The sequence below is a fragment of the Procambarus clarkii genome, chromosome 59 (assembly GCF_040958095.1).
Source record: "Procambarus clarkii isolate CNS0578487 chromosome 59, FALCON_Pclarkii_2.0, whole genome shotgun sequence".
Lineage (NCBI taxonomy): Eukaryota > Metazoa > Arthropoda > Malacostraca > Decapoda > Cambaridae > Procambarus > Procambarus clarkii.
In genome coordinates this window covers 24,622,693-24,648,832 of record NC_091208.1, presented here as the reverse complement: position 1 = coordinate 24,648,832, position 26,140 = coordinate 24,622,693, and the positions used below count along the sequence as shown (strand labels likewise).

Genomic DNA, 26,140 nt, shown 5'->3' with positions numbered 1-26,140 from the left:
ATTTGTCCGCAATCCCTTTTTCAAAATTTCTTTCTGCCTCTCTCCTCACTGCTGTGTAGTTGTTTCTCGCATCTTTGTATCGCTGGTATGTTTGGGGGTTCGGCCTCTTCCTGTATTGATTCCATTTTTGTGTCTTTCGGTCTCTAGCCCTCTCGCAATTTCTATTGAACCAATCCTGTTTCCTAGTTCTGCATCTCTGTTTTGGTATAAATTTTTTTGTGCCTTTATCATATATTTCACAAAACTTGCCATACATCTCATTCACTTCCTTGCCTAGCATCAAGTCTGTCCAATTATACTCACTAAAAAAATTTCTAAGGTCACCATAATGTCCTCTCCTGAAGTCTGGTTTTTCAACTGCTTCAACCTCCTTATTTTCTTCCAGCTTATAATGCATTGCATACTTTATTCCCAAAAAGACATGGTCACTTTTACCCAAGGGAGGAAGGTACTGAATGTCAAATATCTCTTCCTCCTTCCTGGTAAATATCAAATCTAGCATGGAGGGAACGTCCCCTTCCCTCATCCTCGTAGCTTGTTTAACATGTTGATACAAGAATGTTTCCAGGATGAGGTCTACAAATTTACAGGTCCAAAAATCTTCTGTTTTAGCTTCATATGCTTCCCAGTCTATGGATTTCAAGTTGAAGTCACCGACTATCAACAGTCGTGATCTATCGTTCTCCGCTCCCGCTATAATCTCTCTCATTATTGTTATAAGACCTTCACGTTTACTATCTAGCTCCTCCTTTGACCATGTGCTGCTTGGCGGTGGACTATATGCATTTATCATCATTAGTTTATCATCCTCATAGCAGATCTCTAGTGCTATTATGTCAACTTCTTGTGGATTGGCAGTCATTATTTCCTTCACCTTTAGGTGTTTTTACCAGCACAGCAACGCCACCGCCTTTCCTAATTTTTCTGTCCCGTCTCCAAATTGAGTAGCCCCTTGGGAATATGACCTCATTTAAAATTACATCTTCAAGTTTTGTCTCCGTGAGTGCAACAATGTCTGGTGTCTGCAGCTGTATTACATCACTTAACTCCAGTATCTTCGATCTCACTCCATCTATGTTGGTGTATGCAATCTTCAAGAACTTGTTCCCCCTCTCCTTATTCTTCACTCCCCCTCTCTCTATTGATTTTGTTGGTTTGCCTTTATGTACCACTTTACTGGTTTGCCTACCCCTATCACTTTGTAGAAAAAAGAATTTATTTCTTCTTCATTCCTGCTCTCATTTAAATGTTTTGCCTCGGCGAGGTTCAGTTTCAGCTTTTCTCTGTCTTCTTTTGAAAGATCTCGTCTTAACGACCACCCTTTCCCATCCTCATCCCTTTGCAATTTTCTAGCATTCCTTAGTACTTCTTCCATCTGTTTGGCACCGTTTAGGGTGATCCTCAAAGGTCGATCTTTCCCTTTTACGTACCTGCCTATTCTCCTGTAGTCGCACACATTCTCTCTGTTTGTAAGACCTTCCACGAGGCCAACAATTTTATCTACTACTTTAGCTTCTTCTACAGCTCTTTCTGACCTAGATGTTATCGCCTTTTCTTTGCAGCCAAAAATGATCAGGGACTTACTCCGATCAACTGTGTTTTGCACCAACTTCGGGTTAGATGCCAATTCTTTCCTCACTTCTAGCCTAATGTTTGTTTTATCTTGGTTGCTGCAGTGTTTGACTTCCTTTACTGCTTCTTCTATTTTTTCCTTCTCCTTGGCCACTTGTGCATAAGTGAGTTGCATATCTTTCTTGCACTGTTCTATTCCCTGTGTAACTTCCTCCATCTGTGCTGACAAAAGCTGTTTCTCCTGTTGAATTTCCTTGCCTAACCTATTGTAGTCATTTATGTTTAAATTTACTTTAACTTCTTCCAAAGCTATTTTTAAGAGTTTATTTTCTTCTTCCATGGCTTTGCAATTTGTTTCCAATTGATTCTTATCCTTGCGCAAGTCTTTCACTAAACCCTCAAGACATAAAACTTTGCTATTCAAATGGTCATTACTTTCTTTCAATTTACTAATTATTTCTACATGAGAGTTCACTATAGTATCTAAATTTACCAACTTGTTATGTAGACTACTAATATCAATGCTTTCTTCATTGAATCCCTCAAAATCAAGCTCTGTTTTGTTTTTCCCCTTGCCAGTGGCCATCTTGAATGTTCTTCTCTGCACTGTAAACACTAGGGCAACTTTTTCTCATCCGATTTTTCACTTCCCTTAGCACTTTCCTGTTATCTCACCTATTTTTCAAGAGCACTATACCTTTATGTTCTCTGGGACACCACTCACTACCATCAACCTGTACTACAATACTTAGGATTGTTGAAATATGCTGGAGCTCCTCTGCTGCAAGTGTTGACCCTAGGGGTGTCACCTTTTGAATGGAGTGGAGTGTGACGTTTGCTTATTTGCTTATTTCTTGGGTTTGGAAGGAGTTCTGCCTCTCTTTTCAGTTTTTAGTTGAAATTTTCTTACCATTTGGGGTTTTTGTTATAGCTACCTTTCTGGGTCCCTAACCCTGGTCGATGGCAGATATAGAAAAATCCCAACCACGGGTGTTTTCCAGGGCCATTGCTCCCTGAAACCTCTCTGAGGGGGCCAGGTTTTGGCTCATGGTAATGGTAGGTTGATCTCCATAGTCTAATGCTCCTGTCTAATATACAGTCTAATATATTTATGGTTGAGAGGCGGGACCAAAGAGCCAGAGCTCGACCCTCGCAAGCACAATTAGGTGAGTACAGTGTCACACATTAGCCCGATAGCTCCAGGGAGCCTCTGGTGCTTACCCAGAAAAGGGCATTTCATTTCATTCAACGCTGGCTTTTTGCAGGTACTGTACCTGTAATTTGATCCTCCTCTGGTTTCGCTGTGGGTGGACTTGCTTCAGTTCCTATTGTAGGACTGTGAGCATACCTCAGTTATGGATCCTGTCACTTTTGAATTTGGGTACATTTCTCTGTTACTGGTTAAGGTCCCAGACCCCACCTGATTTGTGGATAATCTCATTTCTGTGGGGGGTTGGGTGCACGTTCCACCATTCTTGAGTTCAGTATTTCAGTTGTGTGAGGTGAAGATTGTTGAATCAGGTTTTCCTGGCCCTCTTGCCCTTTGTAGCGTATAATGTCAACATTTTGTGCTGGCTCTGCCTCTGAAAGTGGGCTCTTGGCAACAGCTTGTGGATCTGCACTTACTCTCCATTTTATTGGTTGCTTTCAACTAAGGCTGCTGCTGGTGGTGATGGCAGAATTTCATGAGGTGTGTGTGGCCATTTTTAGGAGGCTGACTGGTTTCTTCCTTAAGTCTATCGGGCCTTTTTTTCCCTCCTGTTTCCTGAGGAGGATGTTTTTTTGTGTGCTATGGCTAGGATGTAGTTTCTGCCATTGAATTTGCTGTTCTTGTGGTGGGGTTTTGTTCTCTACGGCACCATGAAGCTACAATGCAGATACAGTGCCAAACTAGTAAATGCCATCAGTTATGAAGTTCTTTTAGCCCTACCGGGGACCACGAGCCACAACCTGGCCTCTAATGAAGTTCATTAGAGAGACTAATGATGCACTGTGATAAAATTGTCATGGAATTTTAAATCATGTCCGCCACCACCATGAATCCACCCACAATGTCAGCAAAACAAAACAGACAACTGATGGTTATAAAAAAATAATAAGACCTCAAAATCTCAAAAGAACTTCCCCCAAAATGTAAACAAACCTGGGCTTCTGGTGGGGCATTTCGGTTACAACTTTTGGGTTGTTTCCACGATGTTTACCAGACTGCCACAGGTCGTGGTTTCTTGCAGTTGACTTCTGGGGATCCACATCATGGCTTACCACGATGACTGGCTGGTTTGAGCTTTCAGCTAGACATCTTGTCTGCAGACTAGGTACCTGGTTTACCTAGGACTAGGTACCAGGGACCACAGTTGATGGGATTTGAGTTCCTCACCACCTGATGGAAGTCCCACTTGGTGATGTTGCAGATTTGGACTTGGTTGGGCATAGGCTTGGATGCCTGGTCTACTTCTCTTACCCTTTTTTCTTAGACTTTGGCTTGGTTGGATTCTTGTATTTGTTTCATGGTGGGGCATCTTTGTATTTCTCGGCAGCATTTCGAGCATCTGTGCAGCAGCCTGAACTTCCTGTGTGGTGTATCGGCTGGGTCAGGTTTGATTGTGGGGACCATACTGATTTCTCCAGGACAGGCCCTTCTGTTGTCACTGGGATTGATGGGTGCAGACCCAGGTGGCCCTTTCGCATCTATTTTGTCAAAAGGGCTGATGTGAATTATAGGTATGGAGCTATCTCAGCATTGCTAGCAACAGGGAGTCACAGAAGCCTGCATCTTCCCCGCAGAAATAGGCATTTCATTACGTTAAAAGCTGGGTTTTGGGCAAGATTTAATAGTGTGTGTATATTGGTGTCTATGACATCCTCAGTTCTCTTACTTTGAGGCAACAGGATTCTGGTCCTAGTCTCTGGTAGGCTATAAAAAATTCTTATATGCATGGTGAAATGATATTGCCCTCTGGTACCTACCAGTGCATAAACTGTTGGAAGGCACTGAGATGGGGAGGAAGCCACCCCAGAAGTGAGAAAAGATCATTCTGGAGGGACCAAATATTGGCTCCCTGAAGCTAGTTTGCAGAGGTAACTTTTTTTTTTTTTTTTTTGTACGAGTTGTATCAACACTAAGAGTCTTGTACAGCCTACCAGGGACCAGAGCTAGATCCTGGTCCCTTTAAAGAGGCACAGTGATTTTACTACTTTAGTTTCTTTCTGTGAACCTTGAATTTTTCTGTATTGTTTCAATACTTTGTGTAAGTTTTCTTGGGGAGGGTGATCACAATAATTCCCTGCTCCCCGTACCCCTGTGAGGGAGAACACGGCAAGTTCTGGCTGTGACACTCGGTAGGCCATTCAAGACTCCTAAGGCTGATGTGCCTCATGATAGGAGCTATCTCGGCAGACTAGCTTCAGGGAGGCACCGTGGCCCAACCGAAAAGAGGCATCTCGTTACTTTCGATGCTGGCTTTTTGGGAACTTAATCATTTTTATTTAATATGGTCTAAGCTATTGATTGACTCAGAGAATAATCAAATATAATGGAAAGACAATGATGAAGATGATAGAAGCAATAGTACAGTATTTTTAAAATTGATTTTATATTATGAAAATTTGTTAATCAGTGCAATTCTAAATTAGGAATGGGTAGGAATATTGCTAAACATAATCATGAATATTTATATTTTTGTTATAAAGCAAATGTATTTTAGCTTTGTTACTTGCTTTATCAGGTCACCCAATTGCGTATGATGACGATGATGATTCTGATGATGATAGCTCTGAAGATGAGTGGAGAGGTGAGTTGCATGGAGGATAATTTTGTTGTATTTGTTAAAAAAGTGATTCACTAATTTTGTTGTGTAAAGAATTGTTTCAGTGTAGACTATCTCACTGTTTTAAGTATTTCTAATATGAAAGTACAGTAGGTTAAGGTGCTGGCCTTAGTCACTTTAGGTAAGCTATTGTAAGTGAACACTTACAATGTCTGTTTGTAAGTGAATTAAAAATATCTATTAATAAACTGTGTACTGTGCTGTAGTTATTCAGTTAACACACTTGTGTTCCAATGTTTCACTATATTTAGCTTTATGTTCTAAATGTCAGCACATCATCTGATCCAACATATCCTTAACCCTTAGACAGCGGCTATGGAGAAATGGTCATACCCACCTATGCACAAAAACTAAAAAAAAAAAAAAAAAAATCCAGCAAATCATTTTCATTATAGAATTATTCATTTGATTGCATACTGTAAGAAAAACAAGAAAATAAGTGAATATTTATCGTTTCTCTGGATGAAGGCGCTGTGTAAGGCTGTGTCTGGCACTTGTCAATGCCTGGTGCTGACACTCCCTGTTTTATACTCCAATGTTTCACCGATTGTTTTATCACTTGTTTTTCTTTATTTACATCCACAGAGAGCTTTTATATCCATATTTGCATCATACATGTAAAACCCAGACAAAATTTACAAAAAATCTTAACACTTTCACGCCTCGGGCATGCTCGCCGCCAACTTAGTCACGCCTTCGGTGACCGCGCGGCGACACCGAAATGTGTATACGCGTTTCAGTTTTCTCACCTTAATTATCATGCTACGTCAGTTCGTTTTGGTATCATTGTGTTCGCAATAGAATTCCCTACAGGTGTATATGCGTGTACTAGTACTGTAATGTCCAAAAGCCCAGCGTGACTCCCCGCAGCAAAGCCTAAAGTTACCCGTGAACGAGCACCAGTTTGCACACCTCAGCCTAATGTGTATACTCCTTCAGTTTGATAACATCAATTTTCGTGTTACGTCTTTCATTTTGGTATCAAATTGTTTGCAATATAAATTATCACTTCAATAGTGATAATTTAGAGTCGGAAACAGGTGATTATAAGGTTTCTAAGAGTGAGGAAAGTGATGATAGTGAAGAGGACAGTGGACCACTTGCCCCGCCATCTTGTACTTGAAAGCGTACAAGTCCTGTGCTCAATACCACATAGCCAGATCCTGCTAGTACAGTACCTGGTCCACCAACAACAGTCCACTAATTGTTGATGATTTCACTGGAATACCAGGCCTAACCATTCCGTCATCCACTACAGCACTACAATTTATTCAACTATTTCTGGCTCGAATGTTGATTGAATTTTTCACCTATGAAACTAACCTGTATGCCCCACAAATATTGCAGCATGCTACTGCGGGTGTCAGGAGGATGTGGGTGCCAGTCACTGTTAAGGAAATGGCAAGATATATAGGTCTGTGCATGTTGATGGGGGTTCCCAAGCTACCAACCATGAGAATGTACTTGGCAGACAAACAGGCTCTGGCAAGCCCTGTTTCTTCAATACTTTTATGACGTCGAAACATTTTCAGCATATTGGCCAGTTTTTTCATATGTATAATAACAATTCCATTCCCCTAAACGATAAAGACAGGTTGGTAAAAGTTCGAGCAGTGATGGAATATCTGACAAAGAAATTTGCAAAACTCTACATTCCACAGAAACAAGTGAGTTTGGACGAAGGCACGATAGCATGGCGTGGCCGGTTATCTTTCAAGGTATATAATCCAAGCAAACCTGAAAAATATGAAGTCAAACTGTACATGCTTGCAGAATCAACATCTGGCTACATATATGACCTTGAAGTCTATTGTGGAATCGGGAAAACAGTAATGGAGATGGTCACGAGCTTGCTTGAGCCACTAATGGACAAGGGTTATCATCTTTACATGGATAACTATTATAACTCAGTCAGCCTCACAGAAAAGTTACATGAACGTCAGGTTTACACATGTGGCATCATAAGATTGCAACGTGGCGATGTAGTGTTATCAAACGATAATCTCCTTTCTGTGTTTTTCGGGTGTACCGGGTGTAAAGGGTGTTGAATGGGTGGACTCTTAACGGGTAACGCTTTGGCGAATTTCGGTGTTGTTGCAGGTAGGGCGCGCACATATTTTGGACTTAATATGCATATGTCCTTGTAGGGAATTTTATTGCGATCACATTGATTACCAAAGTGAATGTGGTAGAACATGTTTTGACTTGACAAACATGAAATGAGCAGCACCATATCCACACTGTTCGGTGCGCACAGCTAACGAGCGACCTAGTTTTTTATTTGGTGCCAGTCTCACTCCTGCTTTAGTGACAGTTTATACATATGTTCCTCTAGAACATTCTATTGTGAACACATTGATACCAAAATGAAACACGTACATTGAAAATTAAGGTCAGAACACTGAAAAGAATATACACTTTTCAGTGTTGCCACTTGATCGCCCGAAACGCCGGGTGCACAAAGGGAAAGTTTTATGCCCGACTGCCGGGGGTGCGAAAGTGTTAACATTAACAAGATATTTTTTCTGGAGGGAGGGGGAGCCCCTTTGGTTTACCGAAGCTATCCAGGCTGATATGAATGTATTAGACCCTGGCATCAGTCAAAGCGATCGGAGTTCTTAGGCCTACCGGGAACCACGAGCCAGAACCTGTTCCCCTCAGAGAGGCACTAGGAGCAATGGCCTATAGAAACCTCCATGTGATTGGAAGAATTCTGTGTCTGCCATTAACTGGGTCAGGTACCCAGAAAGGTAGGTACCCCAAAACAAACCCTATCTGGTTAAAATATTGCTACTAAAAGCTGAACTGTTGAACAGAACTCCCCCAAATGAAAAACGAGCAAACGAGCCTGACGTCACAACCGTCACTGCTCCGCTGTCTGCGCAGCTCCCCCCCTCCCTGAGAGGGGAAAGGAGGAGTCCCAGACTGAGACTCTGGCTCCAGCTTTGTTTCGTTGCTGTGCCTTGTGGTGTGGTTCTGTCTATGGTGGTGATCGAGCCAGGAGTAATTTCTACCTGCTCGGGCTGCATGCACCTAGGGTTACCTTCCCTAGGTGCCCCGTAAGTAATGCCCTTGTGGTTAGGGGTTATCTTCCACAAGTTGCTTGGGGTACTGCCTCCGCTGAGGTCTTCTACTGCTCGGTAATTGTCAGCCCTTGGAGTCAGCTGGGCATTTCGTGTGCCTCTGTTTGCCTCTGGGTAGGTGGTAGTTTCATCACTGGTGGGGGCACAAGGTACTGTGCAGCTGTTCTTAACCTGATATAGCGGCCTGCTCTGTTTTCCCTGGGTACGTTATACTCGTATTTTTTTTTTTTTTTTTTTCTGGCCTGGAAGAGATGTCTGCCCTTGGTGTTGTTGCCACTTACACATATTGTATTCTTGGTGGTCCTCCACTAGGTCCCCGTGTGTGTTTATACACGGCCTGGGGGTTCAGCTTTTAGCAGTTTGTTTGGTAATTTGGGGTGCCAGTTAGCAGTACCTTGCCTGGGCTTCCCTTAGCAGAGCATCTAAGGGCCCTGGAAAACCCCGCTGGGACTCAGTGGTCCGATGGAAGCGTCCCCTGTATCCCGTCTCGCTTCGTGCGAGTTTGAAGGTTGCTCTGTCCCCTTGTCTCAGGGTGACAATCACCTGTTTTGGCTCCGTCATGCTGCCTGTTGAGTCAGTGACACCTTCGACCCAGAGTCCTATGAATGTAGTTGCTTGTTCTCCAGATCACCCTGTCCACCGATATTGATCTTAAGGGGCAGGCAGCTTCGGTGTTGCATGCATGTTATAGGTTGCTGCAGCATGCTAGGTTGGTTGCTCACCCGGATGCCCTGAGACTGCCCCGTTTTGGTTATAGGGACCCGGACTTGGGGGTGTTAGTTGCTTCAGTTTTGGTTTTGTCCCCGCCCCCAAATCCTTCCCCTGCTGTTTTTCGTCCTGTTCCTCTCCCTTTCCCTGCTTTCGGCTCCAGAGTGTCTGAGGGTTTCGAAGTTGGGGCAGGGTTTAGTTGGTGGTGAGACTCGGGCAGTTTTGGGAAATGCCCCCTTCTGATGTGACGACGAAGGCATTTGACCCCGATCCCCCAGTCGTCCTTTGCAGATGACACAAAAATCAGCATGAAAATTACCTCTGCTGAAGACATTGAAAAACTACAAGCAGATGTCAACAAAGTTTTTGATTGGGCAGCAGAAAATAACATGATGTTTAACAGGTGATAAATTTCAGGTACTCAGGTACGGCAAAAATGAGGATCTGAAACATAATACAGGGTACAAAACACAATCGAATCTTCCCATAGTAGAAAAACAGCATGTCAAGGATTTGGGAATAATGATGTCCGACGATCTAACGTTTAGGGAGCATAACCAAGCAAATATCGCGTCAGCCAGAAAAATGATCGGATGGATTACGAGAACTTTCAAATCCAGGGATCCCATTACATTGGTTGTACTCTTCAAGTCACTTGTGCTGTCCCGTCTCGAGTACTGCTCAGTACTCACTTCCCCCTTCAGAGCAGGAGAGATTGCTGAAATAGAGGGAATACAGAGAACATATACGGCACGCATAGACGAGATAAAACACCTAAATTATTGGGATCGTCTCAAAGCTATCCAAATGTACTCTCTAGAAAGGAGACGAGAGAGATACCAAATAATATACACATGGAAAATACTGGAGGGTCAGGTCCCAAATCTACACAGTAAAATAACAACGTACTGGAGTGAACGATATGGAAGAAAATGCAAGATTGAACCTGTGAAGAGCAGAGGTGCCATAGGCACAATCAGAGAGCACTGTATAAACATCAGGGGTCCACGGTTGTTCAACGTCCTCCCAGCGAGCATAAGAAATATTGCCGGAACAACCGTGGACATCTTCAAGAGAAAACTGGACGGTTTTCTAAGAGAAGTTCCGGATCAGCCGGGCTGTGGTGGGTACGTGGCCCTGCGGGCCGCTCCAAGCAACAGCCTGGTGGACCAAACTCTCACAAGTCGAGCCTGGCCTCTGGCCGGGCTTGGGGAGTAGAAGAACTCCCAGAACCCCATCAACCAGGTATCAACCAGGTACTTCTGGGGTCTGACCAGTGGGCCCCCTTCGTTTCAGTTTTTCCAGCGGCTTCTGCCTCTTCTTTTGAGGCAGGGGGTTTGGAGGACGACTCAGCCCCAGGTCCTGATGTGGAGGTTCCTGGGGGCAGGGCAGGGGTTGACTTGGGGGGGGGGGGGGTTGGACCCTGTTTGCCCCCTGTTTGACGTCTGGGATTTTGGTACCCTCTGAGCGTGTCTCATTGTTGCAGGGAGTGAGGTTTTCTTATCCCCACGCTCCATGTATGAGTTTATATGGTGTCGACCCCTTCCCAGGAACCCGGTTCTGGGTTCCCCTTGGGTATTTCGGTTCCTCCTTTTCTGAGGTTTTTGGCCTCCCTCATCCTTGCCTCAAGAGGTGCAGAAGGCCATTATGGCTTACCTCCTGCACAACCCAGGTTATGCCAGATTATGCCACTACTCTGAGAGAGCTCTCTCAACAACAGAGGCCCGAGACTGTTCAACACTTCCACTATACATAAGGAGCATAACTGGCCGACCCCTCACAGTGTTTGAGAGAACTCGATAATTACCTCTAAAAGATACCTGATCAACCAGGCTGTGATTCATACGTCAGGCTGCAAGCAGCCACATCCAACAGCTTGGTTGACCGGTTTCGGCAATAAGGAGGCCTGGTCAACGACCGGGCCGCGGGAATGCTAAGCCCAGAAAACACCTCAAGGTTACACCTCGATAATGGATCCTGCCTTTTTTGAGTTCGGTTCTCCTTTTCCTTACTGGGTTCGTTACGACGTTCTGGAGTTGTCTTGGTTAGCAGACTGTCCTACCTTTTCGTTGGGGATGTGGCATACGTTCTGTCGGTCCCGCATGCTTGAGTGGTGAGTGGCCCTTATAGTTGTACAAGTTTACCAGGGAGGGCAAGTTTGAGCGCCTCAATGCGTGTTTGTTCGCCCCTGCCCTTCCTTGGGATGTCGGCCTTGTTCCAGGGGAGCCTCGGGGAAAATAGGTGTTTCGTTACATTCAACTTTTTTTTCCACACTATTCCACATTCCAAGAAATTCTATTCTGACTACCTAAATGTTTGTAATAATTCCTATAATTGTTAATGACACCTATAATCTATTCACTAACTATTAATGACATCCTACAGTATATCATCTATATGTTCATATCACCGAACCATCTTAATAAACTCCTTTTGATCTTTCCATTCAGAAAATTCTAGAATGCAACTCGTATGTAATTGAAGCTTATAGTGTATGAGAACTAATGTTGTTTTTTCTCTGCAGTTTTATGCCGCAATGGAGACGCTCGAAACCACCTTACAAAATCTAATGCAGACTTAACGGATGCCGAGAAGGAGAAGAAGAAAGCTGAAAAAAGAAGAGCGAAAAAGAAAAGAAGGAAAGAAAAGAAAAAATTAGAAAAATTAGAAAATCAGATATTTAATCAAAATTCCAATAATAGCAATAGTAAAAGGTGAGCAAGAAGTTATTGACACGTTATTTGCACTCTGTACAAACACATGAATACAGTACTTGTACATCTATTGTTGCTTTACATGTGGTTAGTTATCATTTTTTTTTTTCCTAAGAGTAGTTATATAATGGAGCTACTTTTGTGATGACCTGTGTTCCCTATAATTTTTTGTCATATGACTCTTTTGATACTTCTGATAGCTTTGGCATCTTCCTTCTTACTTAAATTGTTCCAACTTACTACAATTCTGTTTACAAAAAGAGAAGTTTGTTGTTCATGGCACTTTTATTTTCATAGCTTGAAACTAGAGCCTGTAGTTTGAGGCCCTATTATGTCATCATATGATCATCATCAAGATAGGTTGATCTTGATGAACCTATCTATCAACCTATCTTCAAAAGAGGTGATCATATCGCCTCTTTTCCTTCTACCTTCCAGCTGCTAAGTGTAGTGTAAGCTCCTCTCGCAACACTTTTGATGTGATCCTCTAGTGACAGTTAATTATCCAGAACCATCTTTAGAGATCTCTATTTGTTAGAATTCTTTAATATCTTTTCACATAATTTATAGGTTGTATAGCTTGTTTTCCACTGTTCCACTTTCCAATACATGACGCATTTCAGCCTATCTTCCAAAATGATAGTACTTAAAGCAACTATTTGGTCAAGTGTACGAAAATTGGGTGTTGGACCCCAAAAAGTTTGTTTTATACTTTTGGATTGTCACAAATGGCATGCTTAAAAATGGAATGGTTAAGAATTAAACCCAACCTGTCCAAGGCCTAAATAACCAGTCCTAGGTTTAATATATGATATTTTAGGACTAATTTAGTGCATATATGTGCTATACTATGCCTTGGAAAGTTAGGCTTTCTGTGGGGAGCCCCTTGCCTCCCTGGAGCTATCAAGCTAATATGCGATACATTAGACCAGGGCATTAGTCTATGGAGTTCGACCTACTGGGGACTACGAGCCAGAACCTAGCCCCCCCCCCCCCCTCAGAGAGGCACAAGGGAGCAATGGCCCCTGGAAACACCTCTGTGGCTTGGGGGTTTTCCTTATCTGCCATTGACTGGGGTTAGGCACCCAGAAAGGTAGGCATAATAAAACAGACCCCCCTCCCTCTCGTGGTAAGAAAAGTTTAACCGAAGATAGGCAGAACTTTCAATAGCACTGTTTGGCCTTGGGTAGGAAGTGGTATCTTGGCTGGTAGGGGCACAAGGTTCTGTGCAGCTTGGCATTATACACAGCGGCCAGTTTTGTTCCTCCTGGGGACATTGTGCTTTTGCAGGATTTTCTTTTTCTTTTGTTTGTTTTGCCTGGTGAGGGTCTGCCCCTCGGTTGTTATCCACCCTCTGTTATTCTGGTGGTTCCCCGCTAGGCCCCCTGTGATTGTACATGTCGCAGGGGTTTAGCTTTAGTTGTTTTCTCAGTGGTTTGGGCCAAACAGTTAGCAGTACCTTGCCTATGCTTCTTTTAGCAGTCAGCCTAAGGGCCTTGGAAGATCCCAGTGGGGCTCTTTGGACCCATGGATTCACTGAACTCCACCTCACCAAGTGCGAGTTTGAAGGTTGCTCTGTCCCTTTGCTTCCAGGTGACAATCACCGTTTTTGCCTTTGTCATGCTGCCTTGTTGGGTCAATGACACCTTGACCCAGAGCCTTGCGAGTGGTATTCCTTGCTTGTGTTCCAATTCACCCAGTCTCCTGTTCTTGATCTTGGGTCCAGGCACCTTCGGCATTCAATGCAAGGTATAGGTTGCCTGGCCGTATGCCCCGGGGCTGCCTCGTTTTGGTATCAGTCTTTGTTTGCCGTTCTCCTCTCCTTTGCTTCCAGCTCCCTGATGCTTGCGGGGTTCAGGGTCAGGGTGGGGTTTCGTTAGTGAGAGACTCGGCTGCTTCGAGGGCTGCCCTGTAAGTACTACCCTAGAGTTCTATGGTTACCTTCCATACAGCCTTCGGGAACTTCACTTCCGTAGGGGTTCTTGCTGCTCAAAAACCGCCCTTGGGGCCATCTGGGGTTTCGTGGCCTTTGTTTGGCTTTGAGTAGGAAGTGGTGGTGGTGTTAGTTGGGGTGCAAGGTGCTGCGCTTCTCGCTTACCTGCACGGCGGCCATGTTCCTGTTCCTTCTGGGGGTGTTGCACTCTTGCAGGGCTGTTTTCTTTTTGTTTTTCTTGCCAGGAGGGTGTCTGCCTTGTTTGGCTATTAGTCCATATACGGTATATTGGTGACCGTCAAAGCTTTTGGGTTTAACTGGCTAGCAGTGCCTTGCCTGGGCTTCCTGTAGAAGACACCCCTACAAGGCCCCTGGAAACCCCCGTCAGGGTTAGGTTGACCGATGGATGTGTCCTCTTAAGTTCCACCTCGCCTTGTGCGAGTTTGAAGGTTGTTCTGTGCCCTTGTCTCTGGGTGACAGTCACCTGTTTTGTCACGCTGCCTGTTGGGTCAACAACACCTTTGACCCGGAGTCTTGCGAGACTTGTTCTCTGCTCGTGCTCCAGTTTACCCATTCTATTGTCACTGAGGTTCAGGTTCAGGCGACATCCGTGTTGCATGCCTGGTATATGTTGCTGCAATGCACTAGGTTGGTTGCGCGCTCAGATGCCCTGGGGCTGCCCCATTTTGGTTATAGGGACCCGGACTTAGGGGCGTTAGTCGCTTCGACTTTGGTTCCGTCCACACCCGCAAGTCCTGCCCAGATTGGCGTTGTTCGCCCTGCTCCCGGCTCCCAAATGTTTGAGAGTTTCGGAGTTGTGGCAGGGGTTTAGTTGGTCATGAGACTCGGGCTGCTTCGGGGGCTGCACCAGTCGAGTCAGAGACAGAGGCATTCAAGCTCGCTCCTTCTGCTGAAGCTTCTGGGTTCTACCAGCAGACCTCTTTCTTTGCTGCCCTTCCCCTGAACTCTGCCTTTTCTTCTGGGGTAGAGGGTGTGGAAGATGGTTCTGTGCGATGGGGGGAGTCTCGCACTGTTTGCTCCCGCATACTCCCATGATTTGTGGGCATTTCAGGTCGTGTTCCTACGGCCTGTGATAGCGTTGGGTGGCTTCTCCTCCTCCTTCAGGAGGGTTTGGGGCTGGCGGGGTATACTTCTTTCGGTTGTAACTCTTTGCCGTTATCTGCGCACAATGGCTTCTGTGGCTGGGGACACGCTTTGGGTTGATCTGGTTTCCCTCATTCCCTGTTCCAGGGCTTGGGTCTCCCAGGTCATCCACAGGGTTATTAAGTCTAGCCAACTAGGGATGGTTGGCTAAACTTAATAGCCAACCATCCCTTGGTTGGCTATTACCAAGTAATAGGTCTACCCTTGTGCCCATAACGTTCATAAGTTTGCTGTTTTGGTTGCTGGGTTCGGCAACATGTCTTGGGCTGACATTCAGGTGTGGGGATTTTGGAGGTCGAATAGGATCCTGGCCGTCTGTTATCTGGTCAGTATTTCTGGTCCTGGTCGTTTGTGTGTGGCTTTGGGTCGCAGGGTGCAGCCAGTTGTCTTGCCTTAGAGTTGATGTGCGTGTGGTGGCTGCCTCCCGGGTAAGTCCCTCTTTTACTTGTCTTTGGTTAGGTAGCTCCAGGAAGTCGAAGGGGCTCTCCACAGAAATCCTGCGTTTATTATAGTGAAATGCCATTTTCTGGGTGAGCCTGGAGGCTGTCTTGCACCCCTCCTCCCTCCGGTCGGCAGTTTTCGTTTTTTATGCTCAGCCTCTGAACTGAAGTGTAAGTAGCTGGCACTGGGGGTGGCGGGGTCCAGGGCTCCTCCCTCCCCCTCCCAGGAAGGGGAGGGCTGTGCGGACAAGCGGCGCAGCAGTGGTGTGTGACTTGCTTGTTTCTTTAAGTTTTGGGGAATTCTGTCTGTCTGTTTGGTCTTTGGTTGCATTTTCTTACCAAGTAGGGGGTCTGTTTTATTGTGCCTACCTTTCTGGGTGCCTAACCCCAGTCAATGGCTGATATTAAATGCTCCCAAACACTTGGAGGTTTCCATAGGTTATTGGTCCCTGTGCCTCTCTGAGGGGGCCAAGTTCTGGCTCGTGGTCCCCGTTAGGCTGAACTCCTTTGAGTGATACCCAAGACTAATATAGCATATATCAGTCCGATAGTTCCAAGGAGCTTCCGGGCTCACCCAGAAAATGGCGTTTCATTACATTCAACGCTGGGTTTTTTATCAATATCTCAGACCATTACTGCATTATTTTATTGATGTTGTATATCTACTTGTTCATCAGGGAAGACGATTCTGGATCCAATGACGACGACGACGATGATGACGATGAAGAGGAAGGGCAGGGTTTGGATCCTAATTCAGCATTTGTTGCAACTGCAGCAGGTAAAAAAATAGGACTTGGCGCTACATCTAAAAATGAAGATCGACGGAAATCGGCTCTGAGTAAAGGAGGAAGTCATGAGGAAGACGATGGTATTTCTGCAAGTAAGGACAAGACTTCATATATGTATTGTACTATATAATTTATTGTGTTGACTCAATTTGGAATTCTTGGTACAGTATTTGTTCTTGAATTTGACTTTTAATCATGCAGTTTCTGGAGATTCTCAGCTTTGACTAGCTGAAACCCTGTAGTTTGACGGTTATCTTCCCTTGCATGCTATTTAGCGAGGAGAGTCTCAAGATAGGAATCTTCTCTTGAGGTATTTTTTCTCACCCATTTATACCTGGCATACTAATTATTCTCTCAACATTCACATTTTACAGTACAATACAGACCTGTTTCATCACCATTATAGATTTGATATCGATTGTTAGAAAAAATGTATGTTCTTAATTTTTTGTAATGGCTCAACGTTATATCTGCATTCAATTTTCACTGCAAATTTTGTTCTTGGTGATTGTGCCTCCTTAAATTGGCAATCCAACTATCATTTGCTCTGAAGTCTGAAGCTGTGTTACCTTATGGCCTAAAGGACATAAGGTAACACAGCTTGTGGCAAAGATACGTGTGACGTCTTGACGTGGTGACAGTATTGGAATAATTCTCATCCTAGATACTTCCACCGTTTCATGGAGTTCACTGTCCATGTCACTTAACATCATAGCCTTGTGAATAGTCATTATCACTGTTAGAATCATCTGTCAGTATCATCGTCCAATTCTAGCAGTTTCTTGTTAATTTCTTCATATTTAAGTGGTTCTGTAGTGTGTGTCACATGGCGGCTCTGTATGCTGGACAGACATGTGTTACTCATTGTTACTTTGTTCAAAGTGAGGTCTTCCTGCCAAGGAGTGGGCACCCACAACATTTTTCAACATTGTGGATGTTTACTTGAAACCAGAGGACACGGATATGGAACTCTGTTTTCTGCACTTGACATAAAATCATCCCTGGTTGATGTGTTCAGTTGAAGGGTTAAGGCACTGCTGTACCAGTAATTACCTAAGTGTAGTTAAAGGATGAGAGCTATGGTGGTGTCCTGCCTTCTAAGAACTCTGTCATATAATGCTTTAAAACTACTGAGGATTTTGGTCTCCACCACCTTCCCACTTGAATTTGTTATGGAGTTCAGCTTGTGTTTTTCAATAGGAGAACTATTGAAATTGCTTGCAGGTAACTGTCTACAGGTAAGTATTTTCTTGGTTTAGCTAAATATTTTTATAACATTAAAGTTTTTGATACAGTACTTTCTTATCTTTTCTTAGGCATCGACCCAGTGGTGCTACAATCCCGCCAGTTGGCCATCCGAGGCAATGAGGCGGCCAATGTAGGCCAATATTCTGTAGCTGTTCGCCTTTTTTCTGATGCCATCCGTCTGGATCCTAATGATCACCGCTTCTTTGGCAACAGATCCTATTGCTATGATCAGCTAGGACAGCATGAAAAGTACGTTTAATGTGGATTTTGCTTATGTCAACAATCGTGTTTCTGGTGACCACCCAGCTTCCCCTCTCCAAGTGAACCAAGCCATGTGCAGCTGGTGCTGTGCTGAACTAGAATGTTAATAGTACTCTACACTGGACACTCACAAACTCAAATCTTTGGGTAATTTGGCCAAAATCACAACTCGGTCATGCTATTGGTTTACTTGAATGGCATCCACATTACAGTGCTTAGTGGCCAAGTTACTTAATTATGTGTTGTCTTATGTTTACAAATAAATTAAAAGAAAGGTTTAATAACATACAATTAGTCATTATTGTTTATAGTCATTATTGTTAAGATATCATGATATAATTCAGTGATACTTTGTGTGAGAGGCCAAGGAAATGTTATTACCTAAGTGCAGTTGCAGGATGAGAACTACATTCATGATGGCCCATCTTCCCAGTACTGTTATATGATGCTATAAAACTACTGATGGTTTTGGCCTCCCACGTTCTCTTGTTCCAACCATCTACCCCTCTGTTTGCAAAAGGGAACTTTCTAAAAAAAAATTCTGGGGGGAGCCCCTACGGCTCACCGGAGCTATCCAGGCTGATATGCTGATGTCAGACTTTGACATCAGTCATGTGTATGGAGTTTTGTGGGCCTACTGGGGACCATGGCCAGAACCTGGTCCCCTCAGAGAGGTAAAGGGAGCAATGGCCTATAGAAGCCCCAGTGTGGTTGGCAGCATAGTATGTCTGCCATCGACCGGGTCATGCACCCAGAATGGTAAGTATCCCAAAACAACCCCCTATTCTGGTGAAAATATTGCTACCAAAAGCCGAACAAGTGAATAGAACTCCCCAAACAAAAACGAGCAAACTAGTATGACGTCACCCGTTGCTCCCCCCCCCCCCCCCCTCCTCGGGAGGGGGAAGGGGGAACTGGATAAGCACCTCCAAAGGAGACCTGATCAACCAGGCTGTGACTCATACGTCAGGCTGCGAGCAGCCACGTCTAACAGCCTGGTTGATCAGTCCAGCAACCAGGAGGCCTGGTCGACGACCGGGCCGCAGGGACACTAAGCCCCGGAAGCACCTCAAGGTAGCCTCAAGGTAGGTAGGTACCCCAGACCTACCGCGCCGGCGATCCACACCCCAGTTCTTGAGGTAGATGCTATAGGCAGCGGTTGTGTGCTCTGGCTCCAGACTTTTACGACACTGTGCCTTGTGTGTGGCAGCTGTACTCCAGGGGTGCGAGTGCCAGGAGTTAATCTTCAGTACTCGGGCTGCATGTGCCTAGGATTCCCTTCCCTAAGTGCCCTGTTTCCACAGGGCACTTAGGGAGTACTTACCTGGAGGTAAGTACTGCCCATGGAGCTTGGGGTTTCCTTCCGCAGGTTCTTTGGGATCTGCCACTGTGGGTCTGTTTAACTGCTCGGTTTTTCAGCCACCCTTTGGGTACTTGGGTGTTTAGTCTCCCTGGTTTACATTAGGGTAGGAGGCAGTTTTGCACTGGTAAGGGGCGCAGGGTGCTGTGCAGCTTGTCACCAATCACAGCAGTCGGCTTTGTTCCTTGGGGTATGTTGTCCTCTTGCGGTGTTTTGTTTTTCTTTTTCTTTTTGCCTTGGTAGTTCTGCCCTTCTTGCCACTGGTGTTTGGCCTCATCCTGATACTTGGTGGAGCCCTTGGTGGTGCCTCACGGGGACCTTTTGCTAGGTCCCTGTGAGCATACACGTCCCTGGGGTTCAGCTGTAGACTGTTTGTTTGGTAGTTTTGGGCGCCGGTTAGTAGTACCCTGCCTGGGTTAACCTGAGCACAAGTCCTCTTATAGTAAATGCTCAGGACCCTGGGAAGCCCCTAGAGCACGCGTGGGTCTGATGGATGCGACCCCAGAGTACCCCCTCGTTTCATGCAAGTTTGAGGGTTGTTCGGTCCCCTTGTCTCAGGGCGACCCTCACGGTTTTTGCCTCCATCACGCTGCCTGTTGGGTCGGTGACACTTTTGACCCTGAGTCCTGTGAATTTTGCTGCTTGCTGGTGACTCAATTCACCCAATCTGCGAATGATCATCTTCGGGCACAGGCTGCGCAGGCATTGCATTCAAGGTTTCGCTTGTTGCAATGCGCTTGGTTGGCTGCTCACCCAGATGTCCCGCAGCTGCCCCGTTTTGCTTATAGGGACCCAGACTTGGGGTGGGGGTTACCTCGACCCTGGTTGATCAGTCCGCACCTCCTGTTGTTCATTCTGGTCCCCCTCCCCTGCTTCCGACCCCGAAACATCTGAGGGTTTTCGGAATCGGGGCAGGGTTTAGTTGGTCTAGAGACTCGGGCAGCCTCGGGGGACGCCCCTTCCAGTGTGGCGAGGGAGGCATTCGAGTCTAGTCCCCCGGCCGAAACCTCTGAGTCTGACCAGTGGGCCCCCCTTCTGTCCAGCTTCTACGGCTGCGCCGGCCTTGTCTAGTGGGGTCGGTGCTTGAGGGGAAGACTCGGCCCCGGGTCCTGCGGAGGACTTTGGGGCTGGGGAGGGGCTGACTTGGGGGCCTTGGGGGCCTTGGGCCCCGCTGGACCCGGCCTGGGTTTTTCTGCCTTCTGAGCGGGGACTTACCGTTACAAGGGGGTGAGGTTTTCTTCCCCCCCCCCCCCTCTGTGTATGAGTTGGACTTGGTTTCTGCCCCTCCCCTGGTTCGGTTCTGTGTTTCCCCAGGTGCTTCGGTTCCGTCTTTCCGGAGTCTTTGGCTTATCGCATCCAACCTGCTGCGGGGCGGGCGGCCCTTGCGGCAAACCACCTGCGTGACCCGGATTATGCCTCGGCAATGGATCCCTCGGTTTTCAGGTTTGGGACTTCGTTCCCTTCCTGGTTCCTTTACGAGGTTTCGGAGTCATCCTGGCTGGCGGACAGTCCTGTCTTTACCTTGGAGGCCTGGCACTCCTGCGGTTCCCGCACGCTTGAGTGGCAGGAGGCTTTGACGGTGCTGGAGGTTTTCCTGGGGGGGGGGGGGACCTAGAGCACCTCGATGAGTGCTTGTTTGCTCCTGCCTTTCCCTGGGATGTTGGTGTCGTTCAGCTTCAAGTGCAGATTCCCTCCCTTTCAGCGGCGCAGGTGGCTGAGGACTTGCGTGCCCGGGGCCTTTTGGCTTTGGCATTGCGTTTCTTTTCTCTCCTCGAGCTGTCTTTGGACTAGCTCACAGAGGATGTGGGGGCGCTTGGGGCTGTTTCTGGTTCTGGCACCTTGGCCTCGGTGGCTCGTTCATCGGCTACCGGGCTGAAGCTTTTCGCCCCGATCTTGCGGGATGTGGGTTGCGCTGTTTTATGCTTCCCAGCTCGCGTGTCAGCAGCCTGTGCTTGCCTCCTCTCTGGAATCCGCTTGGGCCTTGGCTCTTAGGATATCTTCGCCCTTTTGCCCTCTCCTGTTTGAGGTGTCCGCCATTGCATAGTATATTCAGGCTGCTTCGGCTTCTTGCTGTCCTATGTTGGACTTGCTGGTTCTCCGAGAAAATTCATAATAGAACCAGTGAAGAGCAGGGGGTGCCATAGGCACACAAATCAGAGAATACTGTGTAAACATCAGAGGTCCACGGTTGTTCAACATCCTCCGAGCGAGCATAAAAAAATGTTGCTGGAACAATCGTGAACATCTTCAAGAGAAAACTAGATTGTTTTCTAAACGAAGTGCCGGACCAACTGGGCTGTGGTTGGTATGTGGGCCTGCGGGCTACTCCAAGCAACAGCTTGGTGGATCAAGCTCTCACAAGTCAAGCCTGGCCTCAGGCTGGTCTTGGAGAGACTGCATCCTCACCCGAACTTAGTTCATGTAGCGTGACTCCCCAACCCCAATCGGGAAACTGGAACTTTCGGATAACTCAAATTCGCAAACCAAGTGGCTGTCTGTATATCGCATATAAGTTCAATTGCTCTAGGGAGCCTCTGGGGCTCGCCCAGAAAATGGCGTTTCATTACATTCAATGCTGGTTTTTTATGACTGCAGCACTGCTTTTGGGTTCATCTTCATCTGATTCTTAGTAGCGTTCTCGTTTGTCTTGGAGGAGACCCACTCAATGTGGTACTTATGCTGGTCCTTACTCTGTTTTTCTGGCGGTGTGGTGGTAGATGGCTGGGTGGTGTTCCTAGAGGGTTTGAGTGTGTCTGCTGGTTTTAATGTTTATCCTGTCTGGGTCTGCATATAATTTGTATGGGGGTCCACTTTGATTTGAATTAGAGTAGTGAGCCGTCATTGTATTGTTTTGTTTGTGCTACTTTTGTTTGTTTTATTGCTATACTGTACTGTACTTTTGTTATCATACTGCTTGCAAATAATTGCTTTTACATAGGGTACAAAGAAAATAAATACAGATTGCATAATAAATATATTTGTTATTTTATAAAGGGGATTTAAGACAGCCTAAGGTATCAAAACACAAGTGTGTTAATATCTATCGTTTGTTGTTATTCTCACATTATATATAGTATTTAACTACTGTACTGAATTTGGACTTCTTTACTGATATATCCTTAACATTCTTATTTTAATTTAATAAATGTACTGTAGTTGACGTCCTCTTGACCATCTTTCAGAGCATTAAAAGATGCCGAGAAGGCAATTAAGATAGCACCCCAGTGGCCTAAAGGACATTTCAGAAAAGGCACTTCACTTAGAGGATTAGGAGTAAGTACAGCAAGATTGTATTTGTGATTTGTGTTAAGGACAAAACTAAATTTAAATGAACCCTGAGCAGATTTAAGGTTATTTCTAGGTTCGGATAGTTTTGCTTTGGTTATGTCTACATTTAGAGAAAGAAAATAATAGTAAGAAGATGTATTGCACTGTATATAAAACATTTGTTGATTTTGAAGAGACCAAATAAAAAGTCTATTTAATGACTGTTAGGTCCTCTTATGATGGGGATACTGTACTGTATTTGAAAATTGATATATAGAGATATTCCTTAGTTTTATTTTTAATAGTGATTTGATGCCTATTAATACTAATTCTTATGTTTTTCAGAAATATATAGATGCTGAATCTGCCTTTGAAGAAGTTCTTCGTTTAGACAAAGGTTGTCAAGAAGCTCAAGAGGAAATTCGCAAAGTTAGAATAGTTCGTATTGTTGAAATGGGATTTACTGAAAGACAAGCTAAAAGTGCCATTGCTATATATAATCATGTACAGGTAAGGAAGTGTTAGTGTTCATAGTCTAGGATTATTGAATCCATTTTCATGCATTTGACCCATGTACTTTATCTCTTTTTGGACTCACATTTGTGAAGCGTTTCTTGTTGCTAATCACACTCCACTCCTTCCTCCATAATATTAATTTTGTACAGTAGCAAATATTTGATAACACTTTTCACTGTATAGCTATTACTCTACTTAAAAAATAACAAATAAAAAGGTGAAGGGAGAGTTTTATACAATTTCCTTATACTTGCAGAGTATAGGTTAAAGTTGCTGGTCTCTGGACATTTAAGAAGTTATTGATGTCCTTGGTGGACTAAAAAATAGTTATATTAGGCTTATTACAAATACTCGTCAGGTAATACCTGACCTGAATCTGGTATAGCCAAGGCTGTAATCCCAGTAAACTCATCCCTGATGATGTCAGCTGAATTCTGGGAAGGAACCAATCGGAGGAAAGGCTTTAAAGAGGTTATTCCGTGATTACTGGTTTCATATAGAGGTGTGTCGATGTGGGAGAGTCCAGCTAACTTGAGTCAAGGAGATGCAAGCATTCTAAGCACATGTCTGCAACTACCACTGGCCAAAGTAGATGCAACGTGGTGTGAAGAGCCTGGCTACATTGATTAATGGTGCCCAAATTATCATTGCTATTATTGCCATGAACCAACAATCATTTGTGGGTAAACGGTAAATAATAAGATTACAGTATGTTAGGAAGAAGTGGAACCAGTTCGATTGTAACAATTGCATGGATAGCTGTGGATTGTTCATGACGTGTTGAAGCTGACTTCGTGTTGAAGAGTTCCAGAAGCTACAACACTGTCATCTTCATTGTTAGAAAATTCTTCCTTCTTGTAGTTCGTGAAATACTGGGCAGTCATAGATGCTGCTACCATCAGGGGTCAGCTACCTGAGGTCACATCAAGGATAAGGTGTATATGAAGTCGTGTGGTTGCGAGTAAAAGACACAAGTACTTGCCAGTGATTTTGTATAAACACTGTCTCTCATCTGTGCCAAGCCTTTTAGGCATAGCCTAGTTTGATTCACCTGGCAGCACCTGGACAGGTGGAAGCTGAAACTTAAAGTCCGGAGATTGAGTTCCAAACTCAAACCTGATGTGCCAGCATTGACACATCGCTTCCTAACGTTTAGGGAGCATAACCAAGCAAATATTGCATCAGCCAGAAAAATGATAGGAATGGATTATGAGAACTTTCAAATCCAGGGATCCAATCACAATGGTTGTATTATACAAATCACTTGTACTGTCCCATCTTGAGTACTGCTCAGTACTCACTTCCTTCTTCAAAGCAGGAGAGATTGCTGAAATGGAGGGAATACAGCGAACATATATGGCATACATTAGGCTCGATAAAGCAACTAAATTATTGGGATCGTCTCTAAGCTCTCCAAATGTACTCACTAGAAAGAAGACGAGAGAGATATAAAATAATATACACCTGCTTGATGGGGTTCTGGGAGTTTCACTCCCCAAGCCTGGCCCAAGGCCAGGCTTGACTTGTGAGAGTTTGGTCCACTAGGCCAATCGGTCTGCTTGGAGCAGACTGCAGGCCCACATACCCACCACAGCCCGGTTGGTCCGGCACTCCTTGGAGGAAACAATCTAGTTTCCTCTTGAAGATGTCCACGGTTGTTCCGGCAATATTTCTTATGCTTGCTGGGAGGACGTTGAACAACCGCTGACCTCTGATGCTGGTTCTGTTTGGGGGACATGGTTTTGTCTGATAAGGGATTTTTGGTCAGTTTTCATTTCCTAGCAGGTGGTGGCTCTGCTGTGCCTGCAGTCTTATCTCCATCTGATGTTGGAGAGGCCCCTGATTACTAGCCTGTTGGTCAAGCGGTTGTGGATAAGCCTTTACTTCCCTGTATGTGTTTTCCCTAGGAAGATTTTGTCTCCAAGTATTTTTCCTGCTTCCTCCAGTTCAGCCCTTTGGCCTCTGCTGAGATCTTCAGATGCAAGCTCCATGCCCAAATATCTCCCTGTGAGATGTTCAGGAGCCCCAAATAGGCCCCTCTTCACATCAGATTGAAATAAACAGCTTCTTCCTACGTGGGTCTGTTCCTCATTCATTAGATTGTTACTGTTGTTGCCTGTCAGCTAGACTGGTCAAGGTGAAGGTTCATTTATCCTGTTTCCTCTGATATGCCTGTTTCTCCAGGTATTGTCCAGACCAGAGATTTTATCTGGCTGGGTGATCATTCTGGTTCAGTTTTGGTTGCCAGCTCTTTTGGCAGTGTCCAAACTTTGTGACGTACCATGGCTCTGCCTCTTTCAGCGGAATGGTCAAGAGATCTTCCATGCTGATTTGAGTCTGCGGGGTTTCTGACTCGGGTCTATCGTCACCCGTTGTATGGTTTGCTGGTGGCTGGGCTGTTGGAGTCACGCCTGTGTCTTTCGCCTCAGCAATAGTATTTGTTTTTTGGCTCTTTCATGTCATAAATTTTCCTGTTTCAGTGGTTTTGTCCCTTTTTGTCTTGGCTATTTCTGGATTTGCATCTTATGCCAAATAGAGTACTGTGCTCTTCTCATTCATACTTGGTGGAGCAGCTTTTGTTGGTGTTCATTGTTGATGCTGCCCCAGTGCTGTTTCACAAATTGTCATTGTCTCCTTGGTTCTGAGTTTCTCCTTTGGTCTATGATTTTTTCCCTGGGGGGGGGGGGGGGAGTTTTTGTTGGTGCTTCTAGTTGTTAGGTTTGGATGGAGGGGGCTTATGCTCTCCTACAGAAGTGTGGGGCTGTGTTCTTTTGGCGCTGGTGGCTGGTTTTTGTTTGCAGAATTCTCCTCCTTATCTGGCTAAGAATGAGATGATTGACTTCCTGAGGTGTCCATTAGTTATTGATTCATGGTTCACGCCAGGGGTGCATAATTTGTTGTCCGGTTGCAGATGTTTACTACCTGTGTGTTATCTGGTCTGCTTTGGGTGATGATCTTTGGGTGATCTTTTTTTATTGATCTGGTTCTCTCCCCTTCAGGGGTATGGTTTTTTGTTCTCTGCACCTGGTGGATCACATTTCTGCTTTTTCTGCTGCTAATTAGCAATAGGAAGCCACCATTGGAGTCCTCCCAAAATTCAGCATTGAATATAATAAAATGCCTCTTTCTGGTGGGTGTTTGGTGCTCCTTGGACCCTCCCTCCCTTTTCCTCTGGGGCTTCAGTTTTGGTCTTCCTTTGGTCAGTGACTGGTGAGTTAGCTGGGAGTGCTGCCACCCAGTAGGTTATCTTGAGGTTATC

The 26,140-nt window shown here is 45.1% G+C and overlaps 1 protein-coding gene across 9 annotated transcripts in view; it reads left to right on the top strand.

Moving 5' to 3' along the window:
- Nucleotides 1-26,140, top strand: part of LOC123768226 (uncharacterized) — a 144,255-nt gene that overhangs the window by 25,522 nt on the left and 92,593 nt on the right. For all 9 annotated transcript variants that reach the window (XM_045758680.2, XM_045758677.2, XM_069307047.1 and 6 more), the window contains exons 4-9: nucleotides 5,298-5,363; nucleotides 11,715-11,904; nucleotides 16,119-16,321; nucleotides 17,546-17,726; nucleotides 22,281-22,371; nucleotides 22,711-22,875. In XM_045758680.2, the coding sequence (XP_045614636.2) occupies nucleotides 5,298-5,363; nucleotides 11,715-11,904; nucleotides 16,119-16,321; nucleotides 17,546-17,726; nucleotides 22,281-22,371; nucleotides 22,711-22,875 (896 nt within the window). The remainder of the gene's footprint in view (nucleotides 1-5,297; nucleotides 5,364-11,714; nucleotides 11,905-16,118; nucleotides 16,322-17,545; nucleotides 17,727-22,280; nucleotides 22,372-22,710; nucleotides 22,876-26,140) is intronic.